The sequence below is a fragment of the Taeniopygia guttata genome, chromosome 3 (genome assembly GCF_048771995.1).
Source record: "Taeniopygia guttata chromosome 3, bTaeGut7.mat, whole genome shotgun sequence".
Taxonomy (NCBI): Eukaryota; Metazoa; Chordata; class Aves; order Passeriformes; family Estrildidae; genus Taeniopygia; species Taeniopygia guttata.
In genome coordinates, this window is record NC_133027.1 from 55221346 (window position 1) to 55238298 (window position 16953).

Consider the following 16953-nt stretch of genomic DNA (forward strand, 5'->3'; position numbering starts at 1 on the left):
TGCAAAATGATTATAGGTCTCCTTACCTTCTTGATCAGCTACAGAAAAAGTGTTAGTTATATAAAACATTATTTGCTGTAAAACCTGCTTTTCCTTTAATTCTCTCAGGCTTCTAAAGGCAAGCACACAGATGGCAAGAACAGGGATGATAATAAGTTGGGGGGAGGTAAAATTTCATGTAGGAGCATAAATCAGAATGTATCATGCCTACAGTTATTGACTGCAATTCCAGTGCAGTTCAGTTTATGTAACAAACTGAAATAGGAGGAAGAAGTCTGCAAATGGAAGCCATGAAAATGCAAAAGGAAGTCTTAAAAGAACAGTAGTAGCTAGCCTTCTGCACCCACTTCTTACTACGCTAATCCAGTATCTACTGTGTCTCCTTTTCAGTCACCACTTGAGTGTCACGGTGTATTGAAATAGTTTACTTCTTTTTTTCTCTGAATTTGACTCTTTGTCTTTGGAATATTGAACAGTCAACAGAATAATAACAATATTTAGGTAATTATGAAAACTTTAATGCACAGAAAAGATTTCATCTACATGAAGAACATTACAGGAAAAAAAATAAGTAATTCTCTTTTGAAAATCCTTCTCTTTTCTACAAAAACATACACTTTGCTTAGTGTGGTTTTTTTAGCTATTAAACTGCCTTGCTTTGCTGAAATAAATAATTACATGTTTGTAAAATTTTAGGTACAACTCTCCACGTTTCTTAACATCACCAGTGAATTCATTGTTTCACAGTTTACTTCATCTCCTGAGATGTTTGGGCTTGCTAGCTCTTTATGCAGAGAAACAGAAAGGTATTCCCACAATTCTGTTCTAAAGGATGAAGAATTCTCCTGTCTGCTGCATAAATGATACAAGATGAGAATTTCTTGTGATAGTTAATCGAAAGCAAGGTGGGGAGGAAATGCAAACTTCTTTTGATATATGCAGCACACAACAATATTTTTCATCCTGAAGGATATTTGCAAGAAAAGCATACACAAAAAGCTTATAAGCTGGTTAGTGAAAAGAAGTAGAGAAAAGCATTTTTTAAAAAGAATATCAGGATTTTTACCTGGATGCTTTCAGCTATCTGCCTTACAGGTTTAGTATGCTTGGCCATGCTGTTATATGGAGGTTTTTTAGGTTTTTTTCTTGCATTCAAATCCATAGGTGTACTATCTTTCTTACAGAGCTCCTTAGATTCTCCAAATTTCCCATCTCTTTTCCTCGAACTTCATCCAAATTACCTGTATAATTTAATATTTTATATTGGCTAGTCCACAGTGGACAACATTAAATATTTCCTCTTTTTGTGATGTAAGCCTATCAATTTTGATCTTTGTGTTTAATATTAAACTGTCTATTACTAAATCCTAAGCAATAATGTCTTTCCTACTCCCTAGTTGTTGTTTCCATTTTTCTAACCCTACACAATTGGGGTAGTATGTATGAAATTAGTGTGACCTCCCACAGAGTTGCATGTGTGCCATACAATATCTAAATCAAATGTCTTAAATGTTCAGCAGCTTTGTTGTTCTTCCCCCAGCTTGCGATGATGAATGCACAGGACTCCTTCTCAATGACCTGGATCGGCTAAACCAGATGATCCTGAGTGTTAACCTTAGTGGTCCACTGCCTGCTCCATATAAAATGTTACATGGTTTTGAGAACATGACACAGGAATTGAAGGTACATTGGCAGTATTCACATACATAAATAACAGAGCTTCAGTACAACTATACTTGATTCTGTTCAACCTCACAGCTGTGAGTACATTCAGGAAAGAAGAAAAATTCAAGATTTAATTATTTCAGGCTTGCTTTGGTTGATAAATAAGTATTACAGTTATTTATTTTTACTTTAATAAATAAATCTTGCAACAGTAATTTCTGAACATATGTGCAAGGAATTATACTTCTTGCATAGAAAAGCAGTGTTGTGTACAAATAAAATAGTTTTCATGCTGTTGGTCTATAAAATGGTTATATATTTAATATATTGTATGTTCCCTACCATACTTACAAGTTATGCAAAGTTGTCAACTTTCCTGAAAAAAGCCTGTTGGATGAATGTGACACAAGTCAGTGACAAAAGGGATTGCATATTGTAATGAAATATTTGATACTTCTTCTCTTCAATATTTGAAAGCATCAACATTCATCATGTTTTTCACTCTACTATCTCTTTCCCAACAGCATTTGCTTTCACCTCAGAGAGCACCAGAGAGATTTCTTCAGCTAGCACGAGAAAATCTGGATACCTTGGTGACAGAAATGGATGAACTACTGACAAGAGTATGTCTGTGATCACACTGAGGTCTATGGGTTTGGTTGAGGCTGCATAATGACAGAAATCTTGTGAATAAACATGAATGAATAGATGAATTATAAGATGCTTCTAAGTCTCAGTGTCTAAAGTGACAGGAAGTCCTCTAAAAATCTCTTTTTGTGGGTCAATATATTGACACATATTTTCTGCAAAACTTCCTAATGAGGTAAGAAATCTTTTTCACTTCCATACAGATAACCCAAGAATGATCTTATCTAGAAAACATGACACTGAAGAGGTGTGTGATTTTAATTAAATATATGTCTTCTTGAAATCTAAAAGACATATATTTATGTCATACTATTTATGAGCATAGTTAGCAGCTTCTGGATTTTAATAGATGTGCTGTGTACTCTTTTAATTGCAAAAGTTTTATTTCAAAGTTGACCTCCTTTTGGTCAGTAAAGACAATGTCTAAGAAAATAATATAAATTGTGCCACCTGCTGGAGAAAAAATAGGGACATGAACCAGCCTCAGTATAAATAAATCTGTCCAAACTACTTTGATGTGAAGAACTACCAAAAGTCATGCTTGTGAGTTGGAAGAACCAAATAAGAAAGATGTGGAGTACTGTACTGTTCAATATACACTGCAGAGAAACACAAACTCCAGGCAGTTTTAGCATCATGTCTCTAAATTGTACTTTGGCTTAGGGAACCAAAATTCTCAGAGAAACTGTTTTCTTTTTGTGGTTTTTATGCAGTTTTGAAATGGGTAGTGGGTAAGAAAGTATTTGAAGTGTGTTTGTGTATGTAGGCACCCACATGTGTGTGCATACATCAGTATCTGTCTGTATGTACTTACATTGTGTGAAAGCCTGCTTTTCCACTTCTGTTGGGTCTTTTCTTTTTCTGCAAGAAGCAACTGCAGTAGTTTTAAGTCTAGCTGGAATTTTAACCCATGTCAGCTCTACAAGCAGGGAAGATTATATTTGCTCTATTAATATTTCTCAATCTTAGGCTAAGACAGGTTTTTTTTCCTCTTGTAAAGTTGTTCTTTTTAATATCCTTTTCCAATTCCCCCCATAGAAATTATCTAAAATAATGTAGATTCTGACCTTCTGTAGACAGCTCTTGGAAGGAAAAACATATCAAAAGTGTTATCTTAGGGGAGTTGTTATGGTGGCCACATTATCACCACTCCACTCCCATTTTGCAGTTTTTTATCATTGTAAGCCTTATGATTTCCAGTTATCCTTACAGAGTGGCTTGGAGAAGTTTGGGGTTGTTATTTTTTTTTTTTTTTTGTTTTTTTTTGGTTAAATAAGAATAGTGTTCCAAAAAGAAGTATGAGTCCTGATGTTGTGTGTTCAAGGCTCATTTCCAAATGAATATACAGCTGATAACTACATAATGGCTGGCACATGGAGTACAGAGTACCACCATAGATACCAAAGTTTTTCCCTGTATCTGATTTGCAGGCTCACTATATTTTCAAAGTGAAACCAGTACTAATGAAAAAAAAAGCTGGTGAGGATTGGTGAGGAATCTATTTCCATGAAAAAAAAAATCTGATAATTTTAAAGATAAAATATAGAAGACAATAGTATTTAGTCACTACAAAACTTTCAGGGATTTTGTTTCCCTGTGGTCTCTTTTCAGCCAATGATCTCTTACTTCAGTGCACCACTCCTTTCTCTTTTCTTACATTATTCTGTGCTTCATTTACTTTGCCATATAGAAGATACTCATGTCTTTCTTGCACTAATTATGTTCACATGTTTGCGTGCACATTCCCACACCTACCACCTTCAAAGGAAGGTCAGATATCTTCAGTTCCTTTCAGTTCACTGTTTTTCATCAAAACCCCCACTTCCCTTCTAGAAGTGTTCTAGAAGTGTTACCTTTAGAGTGTTCAAGAAAGACAGGGATCAGAATCACTTATCTTGATTTAAATGCTTCTTTTGCCTTTCTCCCAAAGTACTGAATTTTTCTAACTCAAAAATTTCTGGTAGTAGCAGAAGCAACTTAGTTTGCAATAACTGGGAACATTTGGAGAGAGAGCCAAGAACTTCCATCTGTATATGTCTGTGTTTACACCTCATTCTGTGGTCTGCAGCTCACTAGCTGGAGAAATTCCTGTAGGACACCCTCCAGATGCTATCTAGAGTTCTTTAAGGCTTGATTAAGTCCTCAGGCTAAATAACCATGGAAACAAAGCCAAAACAAAGAAAAAGTGTGCATAGTTGCTAATACTTGCCTATCATTTAAATTGCTAGGTGGGTACTCCAGACTGGAGCAAAGCCTTTCATGGAATCTCTGTCACTAAGTATAAGCTGTGGACATCACTGACACATGTTCACTTATCGAATATGCTTTCTTTACTGATTTCTGTGGTAGGGATCTTCTTTATGCCAAAAAGTTTTATTTATGTCCAAATAACTTCTTCAAGATTCCAAACACTTTTTCTGCATCCAGTCTGCCTCACCCCTATTGCTCCCACAGCAAGAGTTTGTTTGGCCTATTTAAACGGTTAGAAGATGCTGGAAACTGACCTTGTAGAAATGCTGATCTGTAGTAAATTGGATATGTAGAAAATTACTAGGACCTTATTAACAAATGAAATCATTTAATTAGCCATGGAATGGCCAACTACAGTATGAAGGATGTTCGCCATTTAATATGGCTTACAGAATTAAAGCTACACTAGATAGTGAAGCAAAAGCCTATTTTTCAGCAAAGGAAATTCTGTCAAAATACAAAAGGCCTTCAGTGGACCTGAATGGGATTTAAGTACTAAAGAGAGCTGTCACTGAAAGGAAATGAAAATTGTTCAATGACAGATTAATTTTCACAAAAATGTGGTACATGCTATTCAGTCATAAATAGAGAGGTTAATGTGGCCAGCTTGAATTAGCATGAATGTGGAAAAAGTAATCAAAACTAAGAAATGAATATGTAAGTTATAAAACACCATTTGTAGCAAAGGACTAGAAATATTACGGAATATAATAAAACTGATTGTGAATATTCAGAACAAATAAAACTCAAAGAATAAAAGGCTGCTTGTGGAGGGTTTGACAATAAATAAGCTATTCTCAATTACATGAAAAATTAAACAGCATCAGAAATGCCAAACAGGGTTAGAGCAGTGGTCCATCAAGACCATTTGGAATTTTTGCCTTTTTTCTATCCCAATTGCCTCTTGCAGCTCACTGTAGCAATATTTTGGTTTTGTATCCAGGCAGGTAAATAGGGTTTGTAAATCTTAGAGGAAGTAACCAACAGTATGATTAAAGCTGTGCAGGTGTGAAAAGACATGTTCTACTGATAGAGGGATGGAATAGAACAAACTCCCCCCAGTCTGTATGGGTCTCAGTTCTTCCTGTATATTTCTATTTACCTGAACCCTTTTCATATAAATTACTTTCGGTGTAAATTGCTTTCAGTGTAACTACTCTAAAGTAGCCCAAAATTGTAAGTGGAGTGATAATGCCAGGGATTTCATTTCAGAAACCCAGATGTAAAGTACCTTGAGGGCTGCCATCCAGAAGCTAATCAGGCAGAAATAAATGTGTTTAAGTACTAATATTTCTCTGACTATTACTGAAAAGTGTGGAGGGTTTTATAAGGGAGAAACAATTTGTGCAGTTCAAGTCAGGGAAAACCTAAGCTTATTTTGAATTATTGACCTTCTAGCCATTTCACAGAGACTGGGAAATTTGTAATGCCTTATTTCAAGATTTTTTTGGGGAATGTAATCCCTAAAGAAAAAAGCTAGGGGTTTATTGGTTTTATTTGTTGGGGGGATTTTTTGGGGTTTTGGTGTTTCGGGTTTCATTTGCTTTGCAGTACAGCTCAACAAACTTTCTGTCTTGAAATGTTTAGCTTCTTTTTAATAGAAAAGGGTCCATTTTCTGAGTAGGGGCCCCCAGAGCTAAGTAGAATGTCCTAAGATGATTCCTTTCCTCGGTATGTTTTTCAGGTCTGCAGCAGATGTCTCTGCTGCTGCTGTGATTCAGTGCAATTATAAAGCATTTAGTGACAGAGAGCTTAAATTTTACTGAGTATCCCAGTATGTTATAAATTAACAACTTCAAGCATTAGAGCTGAATAAAACTACTCTTTATTTTTCTCTCTCTTTTTTGGCCAAATTAATGTGTTGATTTAAAGTTCTTGCTTGTTGGAATGAACTGTCTCTTTGAGAACACCCCCAGGGAAGAAGCAAACATGTCATGATACCTGCTGCACTTTGTCAATTGAAAAGTACACAATTGTGAAACTATGGAAAGTATTCCCTGAAGAATCTATTAAAAGGTCCCAAACAGCATTTCTTTAAGCAAAGATATTATTAGTCAGTGGATAATTTCATCCTGTCTCCATCGATGTGCTGCTGCACACGAGTAGGGTTTCTAAGAACCTAAAACAAAGCTTTCCAATTTCCATTTAAAGGAAAAGGTAATAAAATTTAATTGTGTACTTGAGCAGAGCATTTCATTTCCCATGCATCTGATCAATAATTCATTGATTGCCTCTGGCCTGAGGAAAGTTTTGTACGTGTATGCAGCCAGTAGGAATATAACACAGTGCAGCCTTGTCCTGTTCATTAATTATATTTTCCCTGAATTTGTATCACCAGGCTACCAAGGTGACAGCAGATGGTGAGCAGACCAGGCAGGATGCCGAGAGGACTAATGACCGAGCAAAATCTCTTGGACAGTTCGTCAAAGGCATTCTCCAAGCTGCTGAAGGTATTGGAAAAAATTAAAATACTTGAGTTGTTTCTCAGGAAAACTGGAGGATGGTAGGGGAAGAGGGTCTGAGAGACAGTGAAGAGAACTTTACCTGCTAAGAAATGTCATGTGCTTAAAATGTTGATGAAGGAAAGGCAGTACATGGTCTTCAAATTTTCTTCAAATCTGTATATAGAGTTTATATAAACACTTAGTGTATTGGTAATTACAAAGACCAGAAGAAAATGGGGCATGTTCCTTCAGGATTTTTGCAGTTATCCGAAGAGCTGTTATGATGAAGTGACAAACAGGGCTTAGCTTTTGTTTATTTTCAAAGCAGTTGAAAATATGTATTGGCAAAAAATTTTGATGTAATTTTAGCACTTGATACATAAACACTTCATCTTATTTCACCAGCTTTACTTCAAAAATGTGCTTACTTCTTGCTGTTAATGGACATCTGCTGCTTGGAATTTGCAAGTGACTCCTAACCCAACCTAAGCATGGAGCCAAAGTCAATGCCCTGTCTTCCACAGACTGATTCACCGCACTTACACTGCAGTAAATACTTATGAGTAAAGTAGATTCTAGATGGCCTAAAGAATTAAGACCTATATATTTCATAACGCTATTAAATGGCTGAAAAATATTTAAATAATTGGCAAATAAAAACGGGTTTTTTACTTGAAAAATACTTCTCACTTTTTTCCTCATCCAGATGCTCACTGCAGTACTGGTTTTAGTAGCTATGCTTCTGAAGGCCTATGTCATTGAAAGGGAAAGCTTCCACTTTTGTCCAAGTGCTATAAAATACATTTTATAATGCCTTTTATGTAACACATCCCAGTATGTGCTTTGGAAGTGAACTGAGCAGCACTTTAGGATAAGCACTTAGGACTTGTAACTTTTACAAGAAAAAATAGTGGGAAAAGCAACAAGAAAAAGTTAGCAGTTTTTTGAGAATTTTTTTAAATAAAAAACAATGTTCCTCCTATTTCAGGATGAATTTGGGATGATGAGCAAAAGAAGGTCTTTGACTCTATTAAGTTTAGGCCCAGTGTTTGTAGCCCAAATAAAAATTTCCTCAAGCGGATTTAGCAGTAGGAAATACAGAGTTAGAAAACATTGACAGGGTGAAATAAATTTATGCACTATCTTAGAAGTAGACAAAAACTTTAAAATCAATGTGTTTGCCTAGTGGCCAAGTTAACATTTTAAGAATACATTTAATACAAGAGCACAGGATTGAGAGATGCCTTGTGGGTTAAGCATCCACTCCCCTACTGTCAAAAACTTTCTAAAGCTCATCTTCAAAGTAATTTCTACAAATACACATGATCTAAATAGGAGGCAGTTTCAGTACTCTTCATAATTACCATCGTTCACATTTCTAAAAAAATATATTTGTGTTTAGTTTATCATCATGTTCCCTAGCAAACCTTGGTTCTTCAGCTCAAAAGAATTTTTTTTTCCATTCCCTAGTTCTTCCCCCAGCACCAAATATATTTGCAGAGTGGAATCATATTCGACTTTGGTCCCATTTTTTTCCTAGGCTGAATCACACAAGGAGTGTTCTCCCAAATCTCCTACTCACTTTCATGTAATTTCCCTTCCTCTGCTGAAAATTATATCCATGTTTCTAAACCACAGGTAAAAAGCATGAAATGAGATTTCTTCAGTGTTGCTCTTGAGGAGGAGTAAAACTTGCTATGTCAGCTCTCCTAATAATGTCTCAATAACTTTTTTTTTACAGCTGGATGCCACTGGTGATTCATAACACAGCTGTGTTCTTCTCATTCATACCTTTTACCTCACTGACAAAACTCCTCATTAAAAGTGAGAAGTTTGTAGTGAGTGGTTCTAATGACCATACTCTGAATACTTATCCACTTCTGAGCTGATTGTTGACTTTCTGAACTTCTCAGTAGCTGTAACTAATTTTCCTTCTTAGCTATGGAATTTCCCTTCTTTGCAGTTCCTAGCCTTTGTCTATGTCAGTGCACCCAGATCTTTTACCACCATTGGACTCTGATATTTGCATTCTACCAAGACACAAAACAAAACACTGTTAGAAGAGAAGGATAAAACCGGGTATAGGTTTTTACAAACCTAAGATAAGCGTAGCAAACATATTCATTTTCTCTTTTAAGGTCAATATTCAGGGAGGTTACTCCCTATTTTTTAATAGAATTTTAAAAATATTAATATAAACCTATTCCTGGCCTGAGGTACCTTAGTAATGATACATAATATAGTACATACAGGAGTCATCCATGATCCATTTGAGGAAAGTGTAGTCTTTTTCCAGACCTCACAAAACCACTCATTGTTAAAGACGATTCTCAGTTCTCACCAGCTAATCAAAGACATTATTAGATTAGTATTTTCTTCATAATTTGCTCTAAACCAATACGATGTGTAGATGAAATGGTAATTTATGGAGGTTTGAAAAACTGATTTTCATTTCTTAAATTAAAGATTTAATTTTAAATACTCGTAAGTACCCCTGTGACCAGGAACAGTGCCATTTTAGAGAAATCAGTTACTTGGGAGCTCTGTACCTATGGAAGGGCAGCTGTGCTTTTGGAAATTGAAGATGGAACTGGTTGCCATAAATTACCTAGCTGCTTCTGAAAGTGGGTATTCTAATATGCTGTGGTGTGCTATGGCAGAAAGATTTTAGTCCATCCTTGAGTATGATGCCATGTGTACAGCTTTATCTGTTGAGAATAATTCAACTGTTCCAAACACATTTATAGTGTACCTTCATGTATTCCAACCTCCATATTTTTATTTTCCATTTCTGAGTATCTTCTTTTAAACACATGAGTGAGTTTAGACTTCTGTGGGTGTCTTTCACTCCTCTTCTGCTTCATTTTCTAAAATTTCACAACTTCTTATTCTTCCTAGCACTGTTAAGTCTGAATGCTAAAAATTACTTATTTTGAGGTTCTCCAAAAGTAATTTAAGCCTAATTTTCATTGCTTGTCCTGCCTGCTCCTTAATTCTACAAGCAATATAGCAAACTATCTTCTACTTGTTTTGAAGGTTCAATGAAAATTCTTTCTTTCAAGGGGAGGAGAAGGAAGAAATGTATGTATTATATTGGATCCAATGACTTCTTTAATTATTGGAAAGTGAACTATAATAAAAGGTTTGATGAAACATATATTACTTTCTCACTTTTTTCTGACCATTGGATTTGTTACATCTGATTTGACCATCTGATTTGTTGCTGACCATTGGATTAACCATCCTTTATATTTCACAGCAGAAATAACCAGTGCAAGTTGTGTTCCATTTGCTGATAGAGTTGACAAGCTTCTCTGTTATTTTTAATTATTAGCTCCTTACATAAATGTATTTTGGTCCCCTGCAGCTGCAAAAGAAGATGCTTTAAAACTAAATGAGACACTCAGAACTCAAGATAAGACTTTGGAGAAGAGTCTTCCAGAACTGCAGAGTGAGGCTGAAGGAATGGTCATAGAGATGAGAAACAGAGACCTCAGTGTTCAAGAAAAAATAGCTCAAGATGAGTTAAAGTGAGTAGAGAGACCCTAGTCTTCAACCTCCTAGTGACAATGTCTGACTCTTGTAAATGTGATTGTCATGTTTGCTAGTCAAGCTTAATGGCTGAGGCTTACAGAAATGTGAAAGAAAGCAAAGTCTAATATTTTATATCTGTTTATATAGCATTTGCATTTCTGAAAATGCTTACATATGTGGAATGCAATCCCTAGGAAGTTATTTCCCTGCTCCACAGGTGCCATCAGCATTTTTAATTGAATTCTAATTTTTCTCAGATTGTTTTTAGTTTCTGCTTCAGATCTGATGAATGGCTTTTGTACTAAAAATTTAATCTGGAAGCTTGGGTTTTTTCCTGGAAAACTAGTTGGTCTAATAAAAATAATAACTGTCTGAAAAGTTTGTTCAATAGTGTAGACATTGTAAAGAATATATTTTGCCATGTTTAGAATGGTGTAGGTCAGAATAAACCATTTCTGTGGCATAGTTCAGAAGCCTGCTGTTTTATTATTTAATTATCTGTAAATAAATGTATATATAGGATTATATTGTCAGCTGTTTATAAAGCAATATGCCAAATGCTGAAAACGTACCTGATTGGTAAAAATACTTGGCTTGAAGTTAAAAATTCTGGTAGTTTATTATGTCTGTATGAGTAAGACCAGGCATATTTGTAGAGCTGGGCTTTGCTCAGCTCTTCACCAGTGCAAAGAACTAGCAGGGAATCCAGCTGAGCAGTGACATGGTCCATTGAAGTTGTGATGGATCAGAAAACTGTCTGGGATAGAGTTATGCAGGCCTGAAAATGCCAGTTATCAGGTGCGTGCATACTGTAAGGAGACATAAATGGAATACAAAATTAGCTGAGAATTCCAAGCAGTTTAGAATCAGATTTGCTCTGCCTATCTTAGACTTTATAAACCAGATCATTTTCTGGAAATCCTGCTAGTGCAGTATTTCTTCCAATAACTGATAGCTCTGCTTTCTATTCTCTTGAGAAAGAATATATTGCAAACTTATTTGTGAGCACTGTTTTATTGCTTTTTCATCTGATTCCACTGAGTCTCTTCAATGCCTTCTCTACACACACACAGAAATAAACCAGAAAAAAGCAGAGAACAGAAGAATTTAGCCGAACCTTTGAAAGCGCTGCCTGCAAATTTAGGACTGGCTGGAGAAGGTCCTTTCAAACAAAGTGTTATTAGTCCTCAAATATGCTACAGACAACATAAAACAGTCTGACCATGATGGAATAATTTCCAACTCTAGCCCAACAGCTAGAGTAAAAAATGCAGCAGGGGTTTGTGGGGTTTTTTTGGGGTATTTTGGGGTTTTTTTTTTGGGTTTTTTTTGGAGGGACAGAACTTCTGTCCTTCCTCTATTCTTCCTGAAATGTACAAAGCAGGGGTTTAAATTTCTTGATATAGGAATACATTGTATACTAAGAGATACATTACTATATTCATTGATTTCAAATAAAGTGTTATGGTTTATCTTAAGGATAAGGTTACCTCTTCATAGGCAGTCAATGAGATCCAAGAAATTTTGGCAGTCAACTCAACAAAGGGAAAATTAGTCACTGTGCATTACAGGGTAGAGAGGAAAGGACCCTGGAGATGTTGTTTTCTGAAAATGCCTCTTGAAGGTAAATGTTATAAAACTCTTTAAATAGTGTAGTAAGATAGTGGATAGGCTACACTCTGCAAGGAAGATGAATGAAGAGAAATTAATTATTCTTAGAACTCTGGAGGTACAGGTGCATGGGTGTGGATTTCTGTGCTCCACACATGTATGTATTCTCTACAGACCCATTTGAAATATTTACTTATGAATAAAGTAAGGCTCTTACAAGCCTCATGATCACTCTGAAGTAGTTAATCATGCTTACTCTTTGGTGAGTTGTCTTCTGTCAGTGATTGTATTCTGTTTTCAGAATTTTGTCCAAGAACAGAATGACAAAATTCAGTGGATTCTGTTCTGTGTTTCCAGTGAATTCTCAAAACTTAAATGAAGAAGGCAAATAAAGTTTGCTTCTTTTCATAGATGGCAAAGCTTCTCTTAAATATGCAGGTTTTTCCCTTATTTTCCTTCAAATTTTTCAAATCCAGCTTTTACTGCCTTAATGTACTGAAATGGCATATTAATCAATAACTTCTCTCTAAAAAGAGCATGTAGAGAAATACAGCAGTTGCTGTTCTGAAGTGCCATGATTTTAATATTTATGAAGTATATCTCTCACTATTTTATGACATTCCTTCATGTTTTCTCAGATGCCATTGAGTTGCTATCAAGGGATGTTGCGAGCCAGAATTCTTTCTTTCTGTTTAGTATGCTGAGTAGCTTTATTTTTATGTGACTTTTTCTTCCACTAATTTGTCTGATGGCTTCTGAACCTCTGTGAATTTCTATAATCCACTTTCCTGGGAGAATGCATTGCACAACTCAGCCATACAGTGTTGGAAGATATGCCTCCTATGTTTTGACATTGCTTCCTGATATTTTTGGTTTTGTTTCTGAAGAGACATTGGACAGTTGATCACCTTATTCATGCTATTCATGATGTTACAATCCTTATTTCTTCTCCTGGTAGGACAATTCTAACATATTTAGACTCTCATATGCAGTTTATGGGTTTTAATAATTTTGTCATGAGTTTCTAATCTTGTTTGTTCTCTTGCACTCATTTTGAGCATCCAGACCATTCAGCATTCCATGTGTTAGGCCAGATCTGTGATTGTTTTTTCTAAAACTTCAAGCATTTTATGTAGTTTTATTCTTTTTCTAGGATGGTATCCAATGAAAATAGTATAGCTTAAGTCTACAAGAGAATATATCAAGAAATGTGGTGCAGTCCAGTCACACAAAAATTCTAAAGCAAGAGATTACAAGGAACAGATTGCCTCATACTTCATTAGAAAGAGCAGAGGGAAAATGCACAACAGATCAATATGAAAGTGCTATCTTAGGAGCAAGGAAGAGTTTTCAGGTAGACTACTGGATGGATAAGTAGTTTGAACTGTGCTATGAGGCAAGGGAATAAAAGGAAAATCCATCTGTTTGGTACTGTTCCTCCAGTACTGCAGTGTCATAAGGGTGTCAAAATTTGCCAGAAGTTTAAAACAGGAACTTCTTAACAGAAGAATAATGGAGGAGGTATGAGAGGAATCCTGAATTCCTTTCTACAATTCTGTGACAGGGTGTCAATATTGGGATTTAATTTTTGATTAAATATTTTATCCTCTGAAGTTGTGAATTCAATATGTGAATGATTTTTTTCATCAAAACTAAAGGCAGAATTGATGGGAAAAAAACCTGCAATCCATCTCAGAAAATCCCAAAACTAAGATGACAATTTGACTTCCCTTAGCTCCACTTCAGACCCTTCATCTAAATTATGTCCAGTGTCAGCATATCTTTTCCTCCTTCCCTATATCTTTTGGTGTGCATTTATTTATATGTTTATTTTTAGAAGATTACTAATGGAGCTGACTACATGCAGACCAAACTGAAGTCATTTTTCAGAAAATACAATTCTTGCTTTCCATGCTTCAGCATAATGAAACAGCAAACAAAACTTAATCTGTACTAGATGGAAGCGTGATAAATTTCTTCCATAATTATTATCTATCCTACATATTCCTGATTACTTAGGATTTTTCTTTTCTCTAAAGCATCATTTTGGAAGTGCCTGAAGTGCCTCTTTTTTTTTCTCTCTCTTTTTGTTTTTGTTTCCCCTTGCCCTTGACATATCATTGGATTAACACAGTGGTGTTGCCTTGGGTGAAACTGATTTGAGGCAAGCAGATGACAGTTCTCCAGTCCATTAAAACTGGGGGCAGCAAAATCCATTAAAAATATTCCAGAGTGTATTTTAGATAAGTAAAATTTTTTGACTACTGGGAGTCATAAATCCAAGTATCTAGGTTTAGGTTTTTTTATTTCACCAGAAAGCATTTATGATTTTTGACTCTCTAGTCTAAAGCAGTTGTCTGCTTCAAGACAGCTTGAAATTGGGTATATCTACAAATCCTCCTCAGTTCAAGGTAGGAAACTACTTTGTGTCACATGACACATCAGTGTGCCAGTCGGATATCAAGAATGGAAATTAACAAAAAACTTAACAATGGAGAATATTTGAGTATATTCTGCTTCATAAATAGAACCTTAGTGGAATTTAAAAATCTCTTTTCAGAAAGGGCTTAAAAACAGCTGTTCTTGCACTTTATTAAGCGTGTGTCATCTTGAAAATTACTTTGAGACTTAATTTAATTTAATTTTCTTTGAGACTTAATTTTTTTATTTCATTTGCATATTATTGAGACAATTAAGACTATTTGATGTAGGGAATATAAACTCAGTGTCTTCAATGGTGGCAATGTATTTCAGGAGTGCAGAAGATCTTTTGGACAAGGTGAAGAAATTATTTGGTGAGCCCAGTGAGAAAAATGAGGATCTCAAAAATGAGGTCCGGGACAAGCTGGCAAGCTACCACAGCAAAGTTGCTGATGCTCAAGATCTGCTAAAAGAAGCTGCAAGTAAAATTTGGGAGGCAAATCATTTATCTGCAGTCAACCAAAAAAATATGACCATGCTAGAGGTGAGTGCTCACAAGTTTTATCCTCAATTACTTTGATTCTTATTAAAGATGGAAGCTTTGCATGATTAAATATTGAAACAAAAATATAAGCAAAAAAAATCTATGATAAAAATATAACCATATCTAGTGTAATTTAAAGGGAACATGTTCCTCAGAATGAGGAAGTACACTGGCTTTTAAAAGGAGAATTACTCACTTGCTTTATTGAAATAATACCATCTGCTTTGTGGAAGGTGCACTGGATTTATTATTCTTTGGGAAATTAAATTCATCCCAGTATAAATAGTCATGTAAAATTCAAAGCATGTGCTCAATATTTAAATAGGATTTCCATTAAAATCTTTGCTGTCGTATATTTGCTTCTAGAAAACTTACACTTTCATCTCCCTCTCCAACCCTTGGGAAGAAGACTGAAGGGGGTGTGTGGATATTACAGAGTAATAAATCAAACTCTATACTTGGTAGTTAGAAGCTGTTATAAATGATCTCACTCATAGAAGAGGGGTCTGCTTGTGATTTAATTTAGATTGCAGAGACTTAAAGAGCGTATTATACTGTACATTAACAAGCATTTAACCAAGACATAAAGAGGAGAGTTAACCTAATGAAGACAAATGTTTCAGCTCTGTATCTCGGTGAGCTTTCACCTCAAGTACAATATGAGGTTAGAGTTCTGAGACCTCCATTCTCAGCAGAGATTTCTGCGCTTCTTTGAATTAGGGAAATGCAGTGATCTGACGAATTTAGGTGATCTCTGTTCTGTGCATTTTCTTCCCAAAGATGGATGAATAAAGGTTGGACAAATTGCCTGCTATTTCAGTTTTAAAAATATTCTCTGCATCACTGTAGCAGAGTGCCTTTCCAGCAGTCCTGCCCACAAGGCAGCCATGGCCTCCTATCAAACTAATCTGTGATACTCAATGGATCTTGCACAGGAAATTGCCAATTCCTTATTCAGAAGTCCATCCTTACCACACAATATGCAGTAGTTTTACTAGTTGAAAAACCAGAAATCTGTAGGTTATTCCAAACCTTTTATTTTTCATTCAGCAGTTGATGAAGTACCAGTGGATGGAAGTAGGAAAGCAGCAGAATATTTTTATAAATTTTTCCTTCCTTGTCAGAGGTGTTTTACAACATGAGGAACTTAAACATCTGGCTAATGATTAGGACTTATAATTTCGTGTTCATTTTGCAGTAGTGCTTCAGCCAATTACCTCTGCTAGAAAGCAACAAAAACCCTGCCCCATGGGAGGACAATACCCAGCTGGGAATAGGAGGACAAAGGAAAGATACCTTACATGTGCTTTATGGCTGTCACTTTCTCAGCTCTGAGAGCTCGGAGAGTTGCAGAAGAGGCCTTGTGGCATGGTGACAAAATGCAGTCTTTTACTGAGAGGCTGGCATTTGAATTGTTCTAGTAAACACCTCTTCTTTTTATTTGTGTGAACTCATCCTATAGAAAAGGAAGCAAGCTGTAGAAGATGGCAGACAAGATGTTGAAAAGACACTTCAGGAAGGGAATGATGTCATTAATGAAGCTGATGAACTTGCCAATGACATCAGCATAGCTGTAGAGGTGAGTATTTTATCATCCTTACCAGAGAATTAGTACAAAAAAACATTATTATGGAAGCAAAATAGATAAATAAAGTAGCACCTGATTTTTCATTGTATTTATCAATATTGAAATATTTTGCGTGGGATAATTCTTTTTTCCATTGCTGTATAACAGAAAAGCTAGTCTGGTGTATAAAAATTAATAATTTGGAGTTTCAAATGATTCATTGCATTACATGTGAGCTAGCTCATAATGTTTTAGGGACACTGCCATTT

At 35.5% G+C, this 16953-nt stretch overlaps 1 protein-coding gene across 9 annotated transcripts in view; it reads left to right on the forward strand.

Moving 5' to 3' along the window:
- The window catches only part of LAMA2 (laminin subunit alpha 2), a 333883-nt gene that overhangs the window by 250992 nt on the left and 65938 nt on the right, over positions 1–16953 (forward strand). For all 9 annotated transcript variants that reach the window (XR_012055037.1, XM_030267881.4, XM_072926874.1 and 6 more), the window contains 6 exons: positions 1541–1683; positions 2190–2288; positions 6902–7013; positions 10375–10537; positions 14907–15117; positions 16580–16696. Coding sequence is in view for 8 of the 9 variants with exons in the window: in XM_030267881.4 (XP_030123741.4) it covers positions 1541–1683; positions 2190–2288; positions 6902–7013; positions 10375–10537; positions 14907–15117; positions 16580–16696 (845 nt within the window). In the remaining variant the exon portion in view is untranslated. The remainder of the gene's footprint in view (positions 1–1540; positions 1684–2189; positions 2289–6901; positions 7014–10374; positions 10538–14906; positions 15118–16579; positions 16697–16953) is intronic.